The 13,259-nt window shown below is 45.6% G+C and overlaps 1 protein-coding gene across 1 annotated transcript; it reads left to right on the forward strand.

Moving 5' to 3' along the window:
• The first annotated feature begins 490 nt into the window (after nt 1-490).
• LOC309347145 (maestro heat-like repeat family member 5) lies at nt 491-6,451 on the forward strand. Its single transcript, XM_081871486.1, has 16 exons — nt 491-778; nt 1,857-1,998; nt 2,077-2,195; nt 2,309-2,458; nt 2,872-3,014; nt 3,168-3,282; nt 3,390-3,526; nt 3,717-3,836; nt 3,968-4,082; nt 4,350-4,484; nt 4,645-4,809; nt 5,102-5,328; nt 5,377-5,473; nt 5,591-5,696; nt 5,935-5,997; nt 6,244-6,451. The coding sequence occupies exons 1-16, from the start codon at nt 707-709 to the stop codon at nt 6,432-6,434; spliced, it is 2,097 nt and encodes a 698-aa protein (XP_081727612.1). The 5' UTR covers nt 491-706; the 3' UTR covers nt 6,435-6,451.
• The last annotated feature ends 6,808 nt before the right edge of the window (nt 6,452-13,259 follow it).

Consider the following 13,259-nt stretch of genomic DNA (forward strand, 5'->3'; position numbering starts at 1 on the left):
GAGTTTCTGGGACAGCTTCAAGGGCAGCCCCACGTAGAGCAAATTACAGTAGTCAAGCCTGGAGGTGATCATCGCATGGATCACTGTGGCCAGGTTGGGTCGGGAAAGGTAAGGGACCAACTGCTTGATGCGGCGAAGGTGGAAAAATGTCGCCTTGGCTGTTGTAACCTGCGCCTCCATGGAAAGGGAGGTGTCAAGGATTACACCCAAACTCTTAACCGAAGGCTTAAATGAATAGAAGGATGAATAAGGTCTCTAAGGAAATGGAGGCCAGAGATTTTCAGTTTGTTTCCCAACCTACCTCGTCTGTGCTTTCCTGCTCAATACAAAAACATGAATGGGTCTGATCCATTCTTCACATTCTGACGTTCCTGTTTCTCTTTTCTCATGGACAGGGAATTGATTTTGATGAAGATCAAATATTGGAAATCAGCCTGGAAGATGGGGAGGATCTTCCTCCAAGGTAATCCTGTGCTAACCCCCTCCCCCATAATCAATTGCTTTAAAAAAACAACCCGGTCCATTTCTATGGTGGTGGTGCTTGGGGTCTTTGAAGGATGGGAGGCAATAAACCCTTTTGACAAAAGTGCTACTCCTCTCTCCCCTCAGCATCCCAACCACAGCTTCTCCGGATGCGGCTGATCTTCCTCCTGAAAGCGTCAGCAAGGACCGGCTGAAGAACAGATTTACGGATGTCGTCGCAACGATGAAGAATGGGAAGATCCGAAGGAAGGCGCTCCAAGATCTTTCCGCCCTCCTGAAGAAGATCCAGGAATATGTGAGTTGCGTGGCGAGTTCCCGCCTCCCCCACGGAAATAAAGACACAGGACACCAGTATTTTAGGTTAATGGGCAAAATTAGGCCACAACTTTATTGATTACAGGAACTGAGCGGTATTGGCTTAGGCATTGGTCCTATCGACTAACCGGCTTCAGCCCGATTGCTAGAAGACCGGCAAGGGTTAACCACCAGGAGGGGGAGTCCTGCTGATGTACATCAACTAGGAGCTCCCCCGGGGTCACCCCTCGAGGGCGTGCCTTAGGCCCTCACCTCCATAGGCTTCGGACAGGGCAATGCCCCACGGAATCCTTTACCGGACTACGCCCCCCACTCATTTGCAGAACAATACCCTTACCAATGCCTAACCACCAATGCTGAGGAAGTTGTGATGATTTGCTACGAGGTAGGCAAAAAACCAAATGGCTGGTGCCAATTTGCCAAGCGGGAAAAATTCCTACCAGGCCCCTTGACGGCGACCAACCGAAGTCCATAGCAATGTCAAAGAGCCAAACCTAAAGGGTGGGAAAACCGGAGCTGCTGGGGCACTGGGAGAAAAAGGGAAATCCTCAGGCACGCCGGCCCTAAATAGCGCTGGCCACACCTCCCAGGCCAGCCGATTGGCTGGCAAGGGAGGTGACGCGCCCGAGGATTCCCTGCTCTTGCGGGGGCTGCAAGCCAGCCCCCGAGTACGTAGGGGGAGGGCATGAAGCCCACAACCCCACCTCCTCTCCAGCTCAGAAGTGGCGTTACTGAAGGGAAGCATTGCAACCATGCAGGGCTGTCAAGGCCTTCAGGCTGCTGCTTCTGGGCCCACCCTGCAAGGTGCCCAAGGGACCATCAGGCATCCCAGCACATACTCAATTTGGAGAACAGAGCTGGGCCATAGTGAGTAAAATGGCTGAGAAAAGAAGAAAAAAGCAAACATTAGGAAAAGAGGGGTGGGAAGTCAAAAAGAACTGGATTTTTTTCTGTAGAGGATGCTAAATGTTTTGGAATGTTTGGAAGATTTAATAAAAATGTTATAGGAAAAACGGTGATGGGTTGCTTATCAGTCCCTTCTCTGGGTTTCTTCTCAGCCATCGGTAGCGGTTCATGCATCCTCCTGTGGCCAACTGGTGGCGATTTCCTGCCTTTGTGCATTGGATCCGGACCCGGAGAGCAGGCAGCGGGCAGCAGAGGCTCTCTGCCATCTTCTGCCCATCCTGCGGCACAACGAAGGTAAGTCTAGAAGAATGTATCCCAGCATGGGGTGGGGGTGAGCAAGACCCAAACTAACCCTTTGGCTTTCCTTTGCAGAGATGCTGCCACGAACGTCATGGAACCGAACACTTATCACCAGAGCTGAGAAGGTCCTCAGATCCACCGGAGGACCGGTTCCTGAACTGTTCGTGAATAATTGTTACTCTCTTGCCAGGGTAAGTCGCTGTCTCTCAAGCCACGTGTTCTAGGTTCCGCAGAGGCAGCACCTGGGCTTTCTGCTCCCCAGCCCTGCCCTGTGGGCATCTCTGACCTCCCTCTCTTGCTTCAGGTCTTTGGCGCTTTTCTCCCCGCGGAGCAGCTCTTGGAGGCCATGTGCTTCCTGGCCAGAGACCTGGTTGTCGAGAGCAGCTTCAACCCACTGGATATCTCCCACTTACTGCAAGAATTCATCAAGCAGTTTGGCGGCACAAAAGTGGAGGTAAGGCATCTGCAAAGGTAGGAGAGAAGAAGATTCTCTGCTTTGGTGTAGGGGAGGCCACCTCATGCCATTGGGTGGCCAGGACACATGTTAGTTGAGAGGGGCCTGGCAATGTCAGGACAAGAACCGCAGCCAAGGGTCCTGAGAAACATGGATTCAGGGATGGGGAATCCTCCTCCTTCTGGGAGTAGACTGGCAAGCTTCTTCTCTTGGCCCACAATGGATAGGGGAACTGGCGCCCTGGAGCTGCCTGGGTTCAATACTTCCAAGGACCCTGAGTGGTACCTTGGAAGGAAGATGGCTGTGGTGGCACAGGTCAAGGGTCCCTCTTTCAATGAGCGATGGAGGGATCCACCTGCAGACAGCCCCACTTCCTTGTACTCTCCAAGCAACTCTCTCCTTTTCTCTGACAGGTGAAGGTGCTGCTGGAGGCCTTCTATAAGATCAGCCAGGGGCCTACAGTGCAAGGCAGAAGCATGGCCGTCTTCGCTTTGTCCATCTTGTCGCACCACCACCTGGCGACAGTGGTTGAATATCTCCTCCAGTTTCCTTTCGGGTATGGAGCCCTCCAGGTTCTACTGGGCTAAGGGGGAGGTTGGCAAGCTGCAGGGCTTGCTCAGAAAGCCCTTGCTGCCATTTCCTCTCTCTGGAGCATGGCAGCAAGCAGAAGACTTGAAGCTGACCATTGCTCTTGTTTTTGCATTCACAGAGACTGCGAGAGAGTGTGGAAGGAGGTGTTAGCATCGGCCGACCCAGAACAACTGATCCATCTTACGGCCAAGCAGCTTTACGAAAGCCCCTTGGCGGAATCTGCCACCCAAGTGGTAAGGACCACCTGCTTTCTGGCTTCCTTCCTCCCAGGGTAATATCTAGGGATTCCTGTATTCTGCAGGAAAGCAGATAAAGTGACTTGCACCCCTCTCTCTTCCAGCAACATCTCACCAGCCTGTTGCACGCCATCCTCAGGATGGAGGACTACAAGGCAGCTGTGCGCCAGAACTTCCCACAGCTGCTCATCGCTCTCCTGGGGATGGTTGTCAACTTCCATTACGACCTGGAATTCCTCGGGTGAGTAGTGTGTTGCAAAGGGACCAATGGAGTCCTTTCCCCTTCAGCCTCGGGGGGGGGGGGTTCCTGTCCAGCTTGGTTTTGCAAGGGAGGCTCTCCTTCAGGCGGCTGCTAGGGAGGAGGGATGGGGAAGGAATTTGAGTGTGTGGCAATGACCCTCCTGGTAAAACTGGCCTTGCTTTTGTTGCAGAGGGGCTAAGGAAGTTCTGCACCTCCTTCTTGGCACCACTGGAGAGCAAGTGGAGGCAGCCATCGTTGACCAACTTTTCTGCCGGGAGACTTTCAGCCAGGGGTTGTCTGCCATGGTGAGGTAAGAGGAAGAACGCGGTGACCTTCCCCAGTGGTCTGGCAAACGGAGCTGAAGGCACGGGATCGGACTGTGCCCGTTTGCTTCCTGCGGTGTCTTTGCCTTCCTTACCAAGATCTGTTTCTCCATTTCAGAGCTGTCGGAAAGCGACGCTGGTGGATCCCTCCCATGGTGGAAAGCATCATCGCTGCTCTCGAGGACCAGGATTTTGCCGGAATGCCACAAGTCGCGGCAGCTATCTACATCGAGGTGAGGGGGACGGACGCGGGAGGAAATGGGTGCAGCAAGGAGGCCCTGGCTTGGTTTCTGCCGAGTGTTGGGCTACTTTGAGCCTAAGGACTGTTTCCTGTTTTAGTGCTCCTCAGAGTAGACCCATTGGATTTGATGTACATGACAAACTTTGGTACATTCACTTCAGTGGGTTTGCTCTGTGCAGAATTGCAAATGGTGGGTAAAAGGAGAACCTGCCTCAGCCTCTCATCCCTGAAGAGTTTCTTTCTCTTTGGGCCTCTTTAGCTGCTCAGCTGCCGTCTGGAGGTCTATCCCTGTGAAGATACACTGGAGCAGCTCCTCAACTGGCTGGAACACGACCACCTGCAAGTCCGGAAGCTCAGCGTCAGAGGGATATCCCTGCTTCTGGACTCTGACATGGCAAGTGATGCTCAGAGGGAGGGAGGGAGGGAGGGAGGGGGGGTACAGATCTCGATTCTAATCATGGTCCAGCACTCTTTTGCTGGCACAATACTGAAGGGCCTGTGCTAAAAGGCGTGAGGCCTTTCAGACCTTTGAAAAGATTCTCTCTTTTGTGTAGGACCCTTCGCTTCTGCGGCTGTTGCTGCTGGATTCCCTCCCTTCTGCAGAAGCCGATGTCCTCCCAGAGTTGATAGAGCTAGTAGACCAAGCCTACCATTCCAGGGAGCTGGGAGAGGAAGACCTGAAGATGCTGGCGGCAACTTACTGCGGTCTGGCTGCCCATGTGAGTGTTAGGGAAAACATGACATCACACCCGGTGGAGGAGGAATGCTTTGGAAGAGGAAGGGTGGGGTTTAGACTGGCATGCAGCGGAGATGTTCTGGCTTCAGGAGGGTGTTCCTCTGGAGCACCTTCTCTTGGAAGCCTGCCTGGAAAACGCAGGGGGAGAGCCACCCCTGCCCCCAGTCTCCCCCAGGAGGAGGATAGGGGGCTGAGCAGCCTCAAAACACCCAGTGGGCAGGAGAAAGGAAGGTGATCTGCTGAGAAACATAACCTCTGATATTTTCTGCCTACAGGAGGAAGCCTCCGTCCGGGCATCAGCCATCGAACATCTGGGGCTGCTTCGGGGCTGGGTGAGAGACCAAAGGCTTCCCATAACAACAACAGAAGAGGAAGCCATTCACGAACTGGTTGTGGTCCTCATTCACCTCGAAGACGAGGACGTGGTGGCCAAGGTGAGGGCCAAAGAGGTGGACTTACACAGTAGGAGGGAGGGATTGTTCTCAGGAGCTTACAAGACTATGTACCGCAATTTGTAACCCTCTTCTCTTCTTGTGTTGCAGGCCGCAAGGAGGACTCTTTGCCATCTAGCCCCACAAGTGAAGTGGTGGGCTCGTTCCAACAAATTTAGCCTCCACTTTGCTCTCCACCAGGCTGCCAAGCATCTGGTAAGGTCCCTCTGCTTTGTTTGCAGCTTTGCCCAGGCATGTCTCTGGGACTGCAAGGCTCTTCTGCCACACTCTCAAGCCTCTCTGATGCCAATTCTCCTTTGTCTTTGCCCACAGAGCAAGACCTTCAGCAAGGACATCCTTCGGAGTGCTGCCTTGACATGTACGAAGCCGTCCGCCAACAGGCTGCCATCAGTCTCCAGGGTGGCAGCTCTGCTTCTGGGTAAGTCAAGCAATGTTCTTCCCTGGTAGGGATGGACAGAAACATCTTGGTAACGATGGCTGGGAGGATGGACATGTCCCCAGGCCACCTGCTAGGTAGGCCTCCATCTGCGCCCAGATCTTGCTCTGAGTGAGCGTGGAGACCTCTAGAGCATACCTGTCCTCCTGCCGAGCTGCCTCTGTCTCCACTTGCTTTGCACCGAGATGACGTCCCTTTTCTTGCCTCTTTCTCTCTCTAGGTCATCTGGCTTTCCGGGATGCCAGTTTCATCCACCATCACGACATGGCATCCTATGGAACATGTGAGTGAGACGTACGGAGGGCAGGGAGGGATGCTTCTGCTGAGAAAGGTCTTCAGGGGAAGGCAAATTCTCAGATGTATGTTCAGACAGAGGTGCCACAAGATGAACATGCAAAGAGAATTGGCATGTGACTTCACTGCTCTCTCTCACACCCAAACACACCTGACGGCTGTTTTCATATTGTTGATGGATGGCTCTTTTCCTGTGTATCTCTGCCTTGCTCAACATTTCTCCCTTGCCACTCAGGGCTGGAAGAGATGCAGCAGCACGAGGAAGAAGGGCTCAGGCAGACAGGGAGGAGCTGCCTGAACATCATGCAGCGGGCCTATAAACATCGGAAGAAAGGCAGGGTCCAGCGCTTTTTGAGGAGGCTGCTCCACTGCGTTCACAGGGAGCCTTACCCGCAGGACTTCCTGAGCTGCATGCCAGGTGAGTGAGGCATCTGGTGGGCTATTGGGACACCTGGTGGAATGTCTGGAGGGGACGTTTCTCAAGGAGCCTCTTTCTCCTCCTGACAGAACATCTGGAGTTGCGCCAGGCCAAGGCAACGTGACATCAGAGTTGTGCTGCAGTGATACCATCTTCTGCTCTCCGCGGGATCCAGTCTGGACCAGCGCCAGGAACATCAGCACCATCAGGATGGCCCAAGAGGAGTGGTGCTGCCCTCACGACCTTCCGTACACAGCGGTAGGAAACCTTTTTGTTGTTGTTGTGTTTCTGGTTGATGTTGTTTTGGATTGTTGATTTTTTTGATTTTGAATCTCAGGGTGGTTCACAACACCAAGTATACGAAGCACAAAATACATAATAAGAATAATCACTGCACAAAATTCATAATAAAAATATCAGAACATAATATAAATTAAAATAATAAAAACATACTAAAAAGAGCCACAAGACTAATGTATGCACACTAATAAACAATACAAGAGTCCTGAAACAACACTCCAGCGCACCAATACAAAATCTAAATCAACATAACACATTTAACAACCAACCCCACCTTCTTGAAGAAGGCTGATATATTAGATTTAGAATAATAATAATAATAATAATAATAATAATAATAATAATAATAAATTTTATTTATATCCCGCCCTCCCCAGCCGAAGCCGGGCTCAGGGCGGCTAACAACAATCAACAATCAAACAATCAGATATTCACACATTCTAAAAATATTACATTATAAAAATCAATTAAAATCAAATTAATGAAGGTTGGAATACGAGGTTTACATGGCACGCCTACCTATCATACAACAAAGTGGCAGTGCATAAGGACTTTTAAAATCATATAGTCAGAATTTCATTATACAAGGTCTGGGATAAGTACCACAGACTATTAGAGCCCCAAATACCCTGGTGGGTATCCCCAGTGGAGATGATAACGGTAAAAAAGACAAACATGGACACAAATTGGGCAACTTACCAACAATTAATAAAGGTAGAACTGGGCCAATTAAAAATCGTATGAAGAAATTAAACAGTATTGTAACGGCTGGATTCAGTATCACCAAATAGTGCATATATTTAATCAGGATAAGAAAATTGGTTTTAGAGAAAAGAAGTCATTATTACAAAATGACTTGTATTATTAGTACAAACTAATAAAAAGACCCTATCTAGGATGTATGATCTACTTCTGGAATGGGAACTCAAGGATGAGATGCTAAAGGACGTTATGATAAAGTGGGCACAGGATTTTGGCCACAACATAATGTTAGCTGTGGAAATTTGACATCAAGTTCACAGCATGCTATACAATAAGGGAGAATCTAATGAAAATGATCTACCAATGATACCTAACCCCTGCCCCAAGGAATCGGCAAAAAACTATAAGCAAAAAAACAATGTGTGCTGGAGATGTAACACCGAGATAGGAACAATGTACTATATATGGTGGGCTGTAAGGAGATAAAAAGCTTTTGGAACAAAGTTCATGAAGAAATCATTAAGATTTTTTAAAAAACCATTCAATAAGAAACCAGAAGCGTATGTTGCAAACCTATAAGGAATACCTGTTACCCATTTAAAATATGCTCAAGAATCGACAGACGCAGCAATGGTTATCATTTATAAGGGCCTGTAATTTTGGCAACTCATCCTCAGTAGTGTTGTTGAGGTCATGAAACTTCACTCTGCATTTGCCTTCCGGGACTATTTTACAAAAACCTCTTGATTTGGCGAGGAGATAGTCAGGAGCAAGTCTATTAGCTGCTGCTATCTGGTTCAAATCCTCAATCTCAGACTGCAACCGTCAGAGTATATGTGTAGTGGCATTGATGGTTTTCTCCAACCTGCATGTTAGGGCAAATAGTGCTTCACGGTTTTGTTCAGCCACAACTCCCGGATGTATGCCGATGGTGAGGATGCTAACGAAGCCTCCACCAACAGCACCCACAGACCAGGCCAGGAAAATCTCATCACTGCACTGTTCCCCTTGGACCTCTCCTCTTTCTGTTTCTAAGAGAGGGTAGAGGAGGAAAAGCCTCCACAGTTACAGGGAAAGTAAAGGCACCTATTCCCACACACTGATAATTACTAGGGTGGTAATTAGTGGCTAGTCCACTATACAAGAACCAATGATTGGGGTCCTTGATCAGCCAGCCAGAACAGATGGATCCCTGTCCGGTGAAGTTGACTGCATATTGGGGAAAGTATGGATACAGATCTGAGGATGTGGTGTTGCTTTGGTAAAAGGCGTTGAAGGAACCCCACAACCAAAACTTAGCAGTGCACTGTGTGTAATTTCCCAGCCAACCTTTATGTTGGTGGTGCTGGACATGCGACCAATCTTTCCATTTGGCGTTCCATGATCCAGAGGCATAACAACAAAAGCACAAGCCCTGGGTGGTTCTGGAGAACCGGAAATATTGGTAGGAGGTATCATTCATTTCAGAAGGAGGTGTCACGAAAAGGCCACTTTGATTATACAGTAGGCCTGCCAGGACAATGTCAGGGTCCCTGATTAGTCCTGGGATATGTCAGCTACCTTTCTAGGGTGTTCATAATAAAGGGTGACATTTTCTCCATATATTTGAAGCATCTGCTTAGCATTCTTTACAAAAACATTTTCTTTTGTCATTGGTCTCCTCAAGGTCACATCAGGGTTAACATCAACTTCATCATGATCAAGGAACTCCATGGGTTCAAGGAGCCCAAGGATACCAACAATTCCTCCTGGGTAGTAAAAGAAGATAAGAAGGAGAACAGCTATTATTACTGTAAGAAGAACTGGAGGTAACCAAGATCAGAGCCATCCTGGAGAGTGAGCCAACCCTCTGTTCAGCCGCACCCCTCTTCATCAAACATATCTTTTAATTTATAAAATCCCTGATCTTCTAATTTCTTCCACCAACTAGGCTCCCTTTGACCCTCCTGCATATATTTTAACGGCATCCACCTTGAGTATGTTGGCATCCATTTTGTATTCCAGTTCTTCCAGATTCCTAACACAGTTTTCCTTGGTCCTATTGTCTTCTTAAAAGCTGTGTTAATATCTCTGTTAAATAGCCCTTCTCTTCCTATTCTTTCATTTATTTCATTCTCCAGTCTTATCCATTTAATCCCTTCCTTATATCCAATATCTATTCGATTTTTCAATTGGAACGTTTCATAGTAAAATTCTAAGTTCAGTATTCCCCATCCCATCTCTTCTTGAGATGAATAATTTACTATGTCTGGGGTTCTAACTCTTTTACTTCCAAAAATCCAATTTTAAAATACCTTATTCCATGTTTTGAACCATATTTTCCTAATGGGTAGTGTAATTACTTTATACCTTATTACTATATTTATTTCAATATAATAATTTCGGTACCAAAAACATTTTAACTGCTCTAACCCTACCTAGAATAAATAAATTCTTATTATTCCATGGTTTTATATCCTTCTTGATCTTTCTCCACGCTTCTTTGTAATTTACATCTGGAATCCTAGCACTATTTTTAATAACATTTACCCCAAGTATTCAATTTTTTTCCTATTGATATCCATCTTTGTCATTTTTGCAATTTCCTTCTTCTCCTCTTTCTTTACATCCCAAAATAAAATTTCAGACTTCTCCAAATTTACTCCCCGACTCCTCTTTAAAGTCCTTCAGGATTATCATAAGTTCTCTTACACCCTCTAAGGGGTTTGTAAATAATAATAGGATAGCAGCTGCATACATGTTTAACTTAATTTCTTCCTTTCCTTCCTTATATCCTTTTATCCTTACTGAGTTTTGTATTCTGTCTGCCAAGTACTGCATACCCAATGCAAATAGTAGTGGTGAGAGTGAGCATCCTTGTTTAACTCCTCTTTGTATATTGAATTGATCTGGAACCCCCTCATTCACTCTGACCACAGCCTTCCGTTTTCTATACAATTCCCGGATTGCTTCGACAGAGTTCTCTTCTAATCCTACCTCCTGCATAATATTCCATAAGAATTTATGTCTAATTGTGTCGAAGGCCTTATACACATCCAATTTTAAGACCACCAATTTTCCTTTTACCCTGCTTGTTAATAAATTTATTTATTAAAACAAAAAAACAATAAAAAAACAAAAAAACAAAAAAAACAAAAAACAAAAAAATAAAAAAATATATTTATTAAATGTATTTATTAAAACACATTTCTTATATGATGGCCTATGTATCTTCCCTTAACAAATCCATATTGATCTTCCTTAATTATTTTAGGTAGTACCTTTTCCAGTCGCCTTGCCAGGATCTTTGTAAATATCTTATAGTCTTGATTTAATAGGCTAATTGGTCTGTATGACCCCACCTCTGTAGGGTCCTTTTGTAGTTTTTCAATTACTACTATTTCCACTAGTTTCCAAGTATCTGGGGCTTTCCCCCCTTCTAAGATATTATGAAATACTTTTTTTCAGTTTTGAGCCCAGGATATCAATTGTTTCTTTATAAAGGTCTGCCGTAATTCCATCTAATCCTGGGGATTTCTTACTTTTAAATGATTTAACTACATTCTCTATTTCTTCCAGAGAAATTTCCTCCTTCAGTCTTCATCTATCAGTTTCTTCGATTTTAAACCCTAAACTTTCCCTACTTATATTTTTATTTTCTTCTTTATATAAAGATTGATAGAATTCTGCAAATTCTTTCTTTATTTCTCTAGAGCTTTGTGTAAGTATTTTCCTTCTGGTCTTAATGGCCTTCACCCTCTGTTTATCCCTCCTTTTCTTTAAATAGTTTGCCAGTCTCTTATATGATCCTATTGAGGTTCTCTGAAAATAATTTTGGATCATATTATCTCTCTTCCAGCTATATCCAGCTCATCCAATTCCTGTTTTAACTTTCTTAACTGCTCCTGTCTTCTCCTTAGAAATTTAACCTGTTGCTGTTGCAAGATTTAATTTTTTCTTGTCTCCCCAAGTACCAATCCTTCTTAATCGCAATCTCTTTCAGGATACAATGTCCTCTTACAACAGCTTTGAAAGCGTCCCATACTACCGGGATCTCGGCTGAAGCATTGTTTTCTTTAAAATACCAACCAATCTGTTTCCTAATATATTCCCTGTCAATCTCTTTTGCCATTATTAGGTTATTGTACCGCCATCTCCTACTTTTTCCATCCTCTTCCAGTCCCAGCTCCACAAATAATGGAGTATGGTCTGAAATCCATATTCCCATAGTCTTTGCTGTTCTAACACTGATTTCATTCCCTTCTTTAATTAGCTCGTAGTCAATATAAGAGAAAGTCTTGTGTCTTTAATTTTTAAGAATATAAATCTACCATCGTTATCTTTTTTCTGGCTCAGAACCTCCGGCTTAAGATTTGCATTACATAGTATAGCGACCCCTCTAGCCTTGTTCGTCGCTTTCGATTCTGCTATTAGGCCCCATTGCTGAGAGCATAACAAAGGTCGGTTGTTTGCTTCGGCTCTATGAGTCTCCAGAAGGCATAGTATATCCACTTTCATTTTCTTTGACAATGTCAGTACCCTGTAGCGTTTGGTGTTTGAGGCCAGCCCGTTAACATTTAAAGATAAAACCTTTAAAGATCTATCCATTATCCCAGCTACTGATTGTTTTTTGAATCCCTCTGTGTACATATATTATATTTTCAATTCTGGCCCATTCAACTCCCCACTGAGACTCAGTTAGGGATCTCCATGATCCCTGTCTCATGGTATCTTGGAGAACCACACTCCTCTCCCTTCGCTCTTGGAAAGTTTATATCAGAAAAAGCAACATATATATATTTACAAAAGACCATTTTAGATGTCGCTAGTATATATTATTTCTTGCTGTTTCCTTCCCCTCTTGACTTCTGTCTTCTTTTATTCTCTTGTCTCTGCACTGGAGATTCTTGAGATTCTTCACTCGACTCTCCCTGTTGGTCTACCTGTAATTCTTCCGAACATGAGAGTTCTTGCTCAGTCTGTCATTGTAATCCAACTCCTAAATCAGCTAGCATTTTTTTGCTTCACCAGGGTTCTTAGCAGAATATTTCCTGCTGTCTTTAAAAACCAACAGTGTAGCAGGGTAGGCCCAGGTAAAGAGGATTTTATGATTGTAGAGAGCTTTTCCAGGTCTGTATTCCCAATATCTTCAGAAATACCAGAGAATTTAAAATTCCTTCTGCGCTGTCTATCGTTCATTTGTGAAATCCTTTTTGTCAGAGATTCTATTTTGTTTACGTTTGCATCAGCTACCTCTTTTGCATACTCTGCTATTTTCATAACTTTTTCTACTGTAGCAGTCATTCTTCTCATCTCTCCTTTCAAGTCTTGCATATCAGTGCGGACATTTGCTTCCGAACGCTGAATCATTTCACCCAGCTTTTTCAAAGACTTGGCCATCTTGTTAAGTTCTTCTCAAGTCTTTCCCAAATAAATAGATAAACCACCGCTTTAAACACTAAATCACCCCAATCCAGGACTTGGACCTAAGACCAGTTTTCAGTGAGTTAGTTCAGCTATCAGTTTGCAGAGTTATTTGTTTTTCAGGCTTCTAATTAGTAAAGTTCCAAGAGCGAGACCCACGCCGACGCATGCACAGTTCTGCTTGCACCTGGCTTTAGAGCTACTACAGTTGGTGGTAATTTCAATTCTGCCCCTTTAGGCGTGAAGGCTATTTGAGCTTGATTTTTAGATAGAAAATCACGTCCCAAAAGGGGAATGGGACATTCTGGTACATAAAGAAACTGATGAGTGAGGGACCTCCCTCCAATCTGGCACTCTTGAGGTTCCAGAAAGGGTTTTAGGGTTTTATTGCCAGCTCAGACTGGTTTGAACAGGTCTAGGCTGGTTTG

This window comes from Podarcis erhardii (genome assembly GCF_964252035.2).
Source record: "Podarcis erhardii genome assembly, chromosome: 7".
NCBI lineage: Eukaryota > Metazoa > Chordata > Lepidosauria > Squamata > Lacertidae > Podarcis > Podarcis erhardii.

Coding starts and splice junctions, on each gene's coding strand:
- LOC309347145 (XM_081871486.1), top strand. CDS start 707: ATGAAGAATGGGAAGATCCGAAGGAAGGCGCTCCAAGATCTTTCCGCC. Junction 779..1,856: donor TGAAGAAGATCCAGGAATAT/GTGAGTTGCGTG, acceptor GTTTCTTCTCAG/CCATCGGTAGCGGTTCATGC. Junction 3,015..3,167: donor CTCCTCCAGTTTCCTTTCGG/GTATGGAGCCCT, acceptor TTGCATTCACAG/AGACTGCGAGAGAGTGTGGA.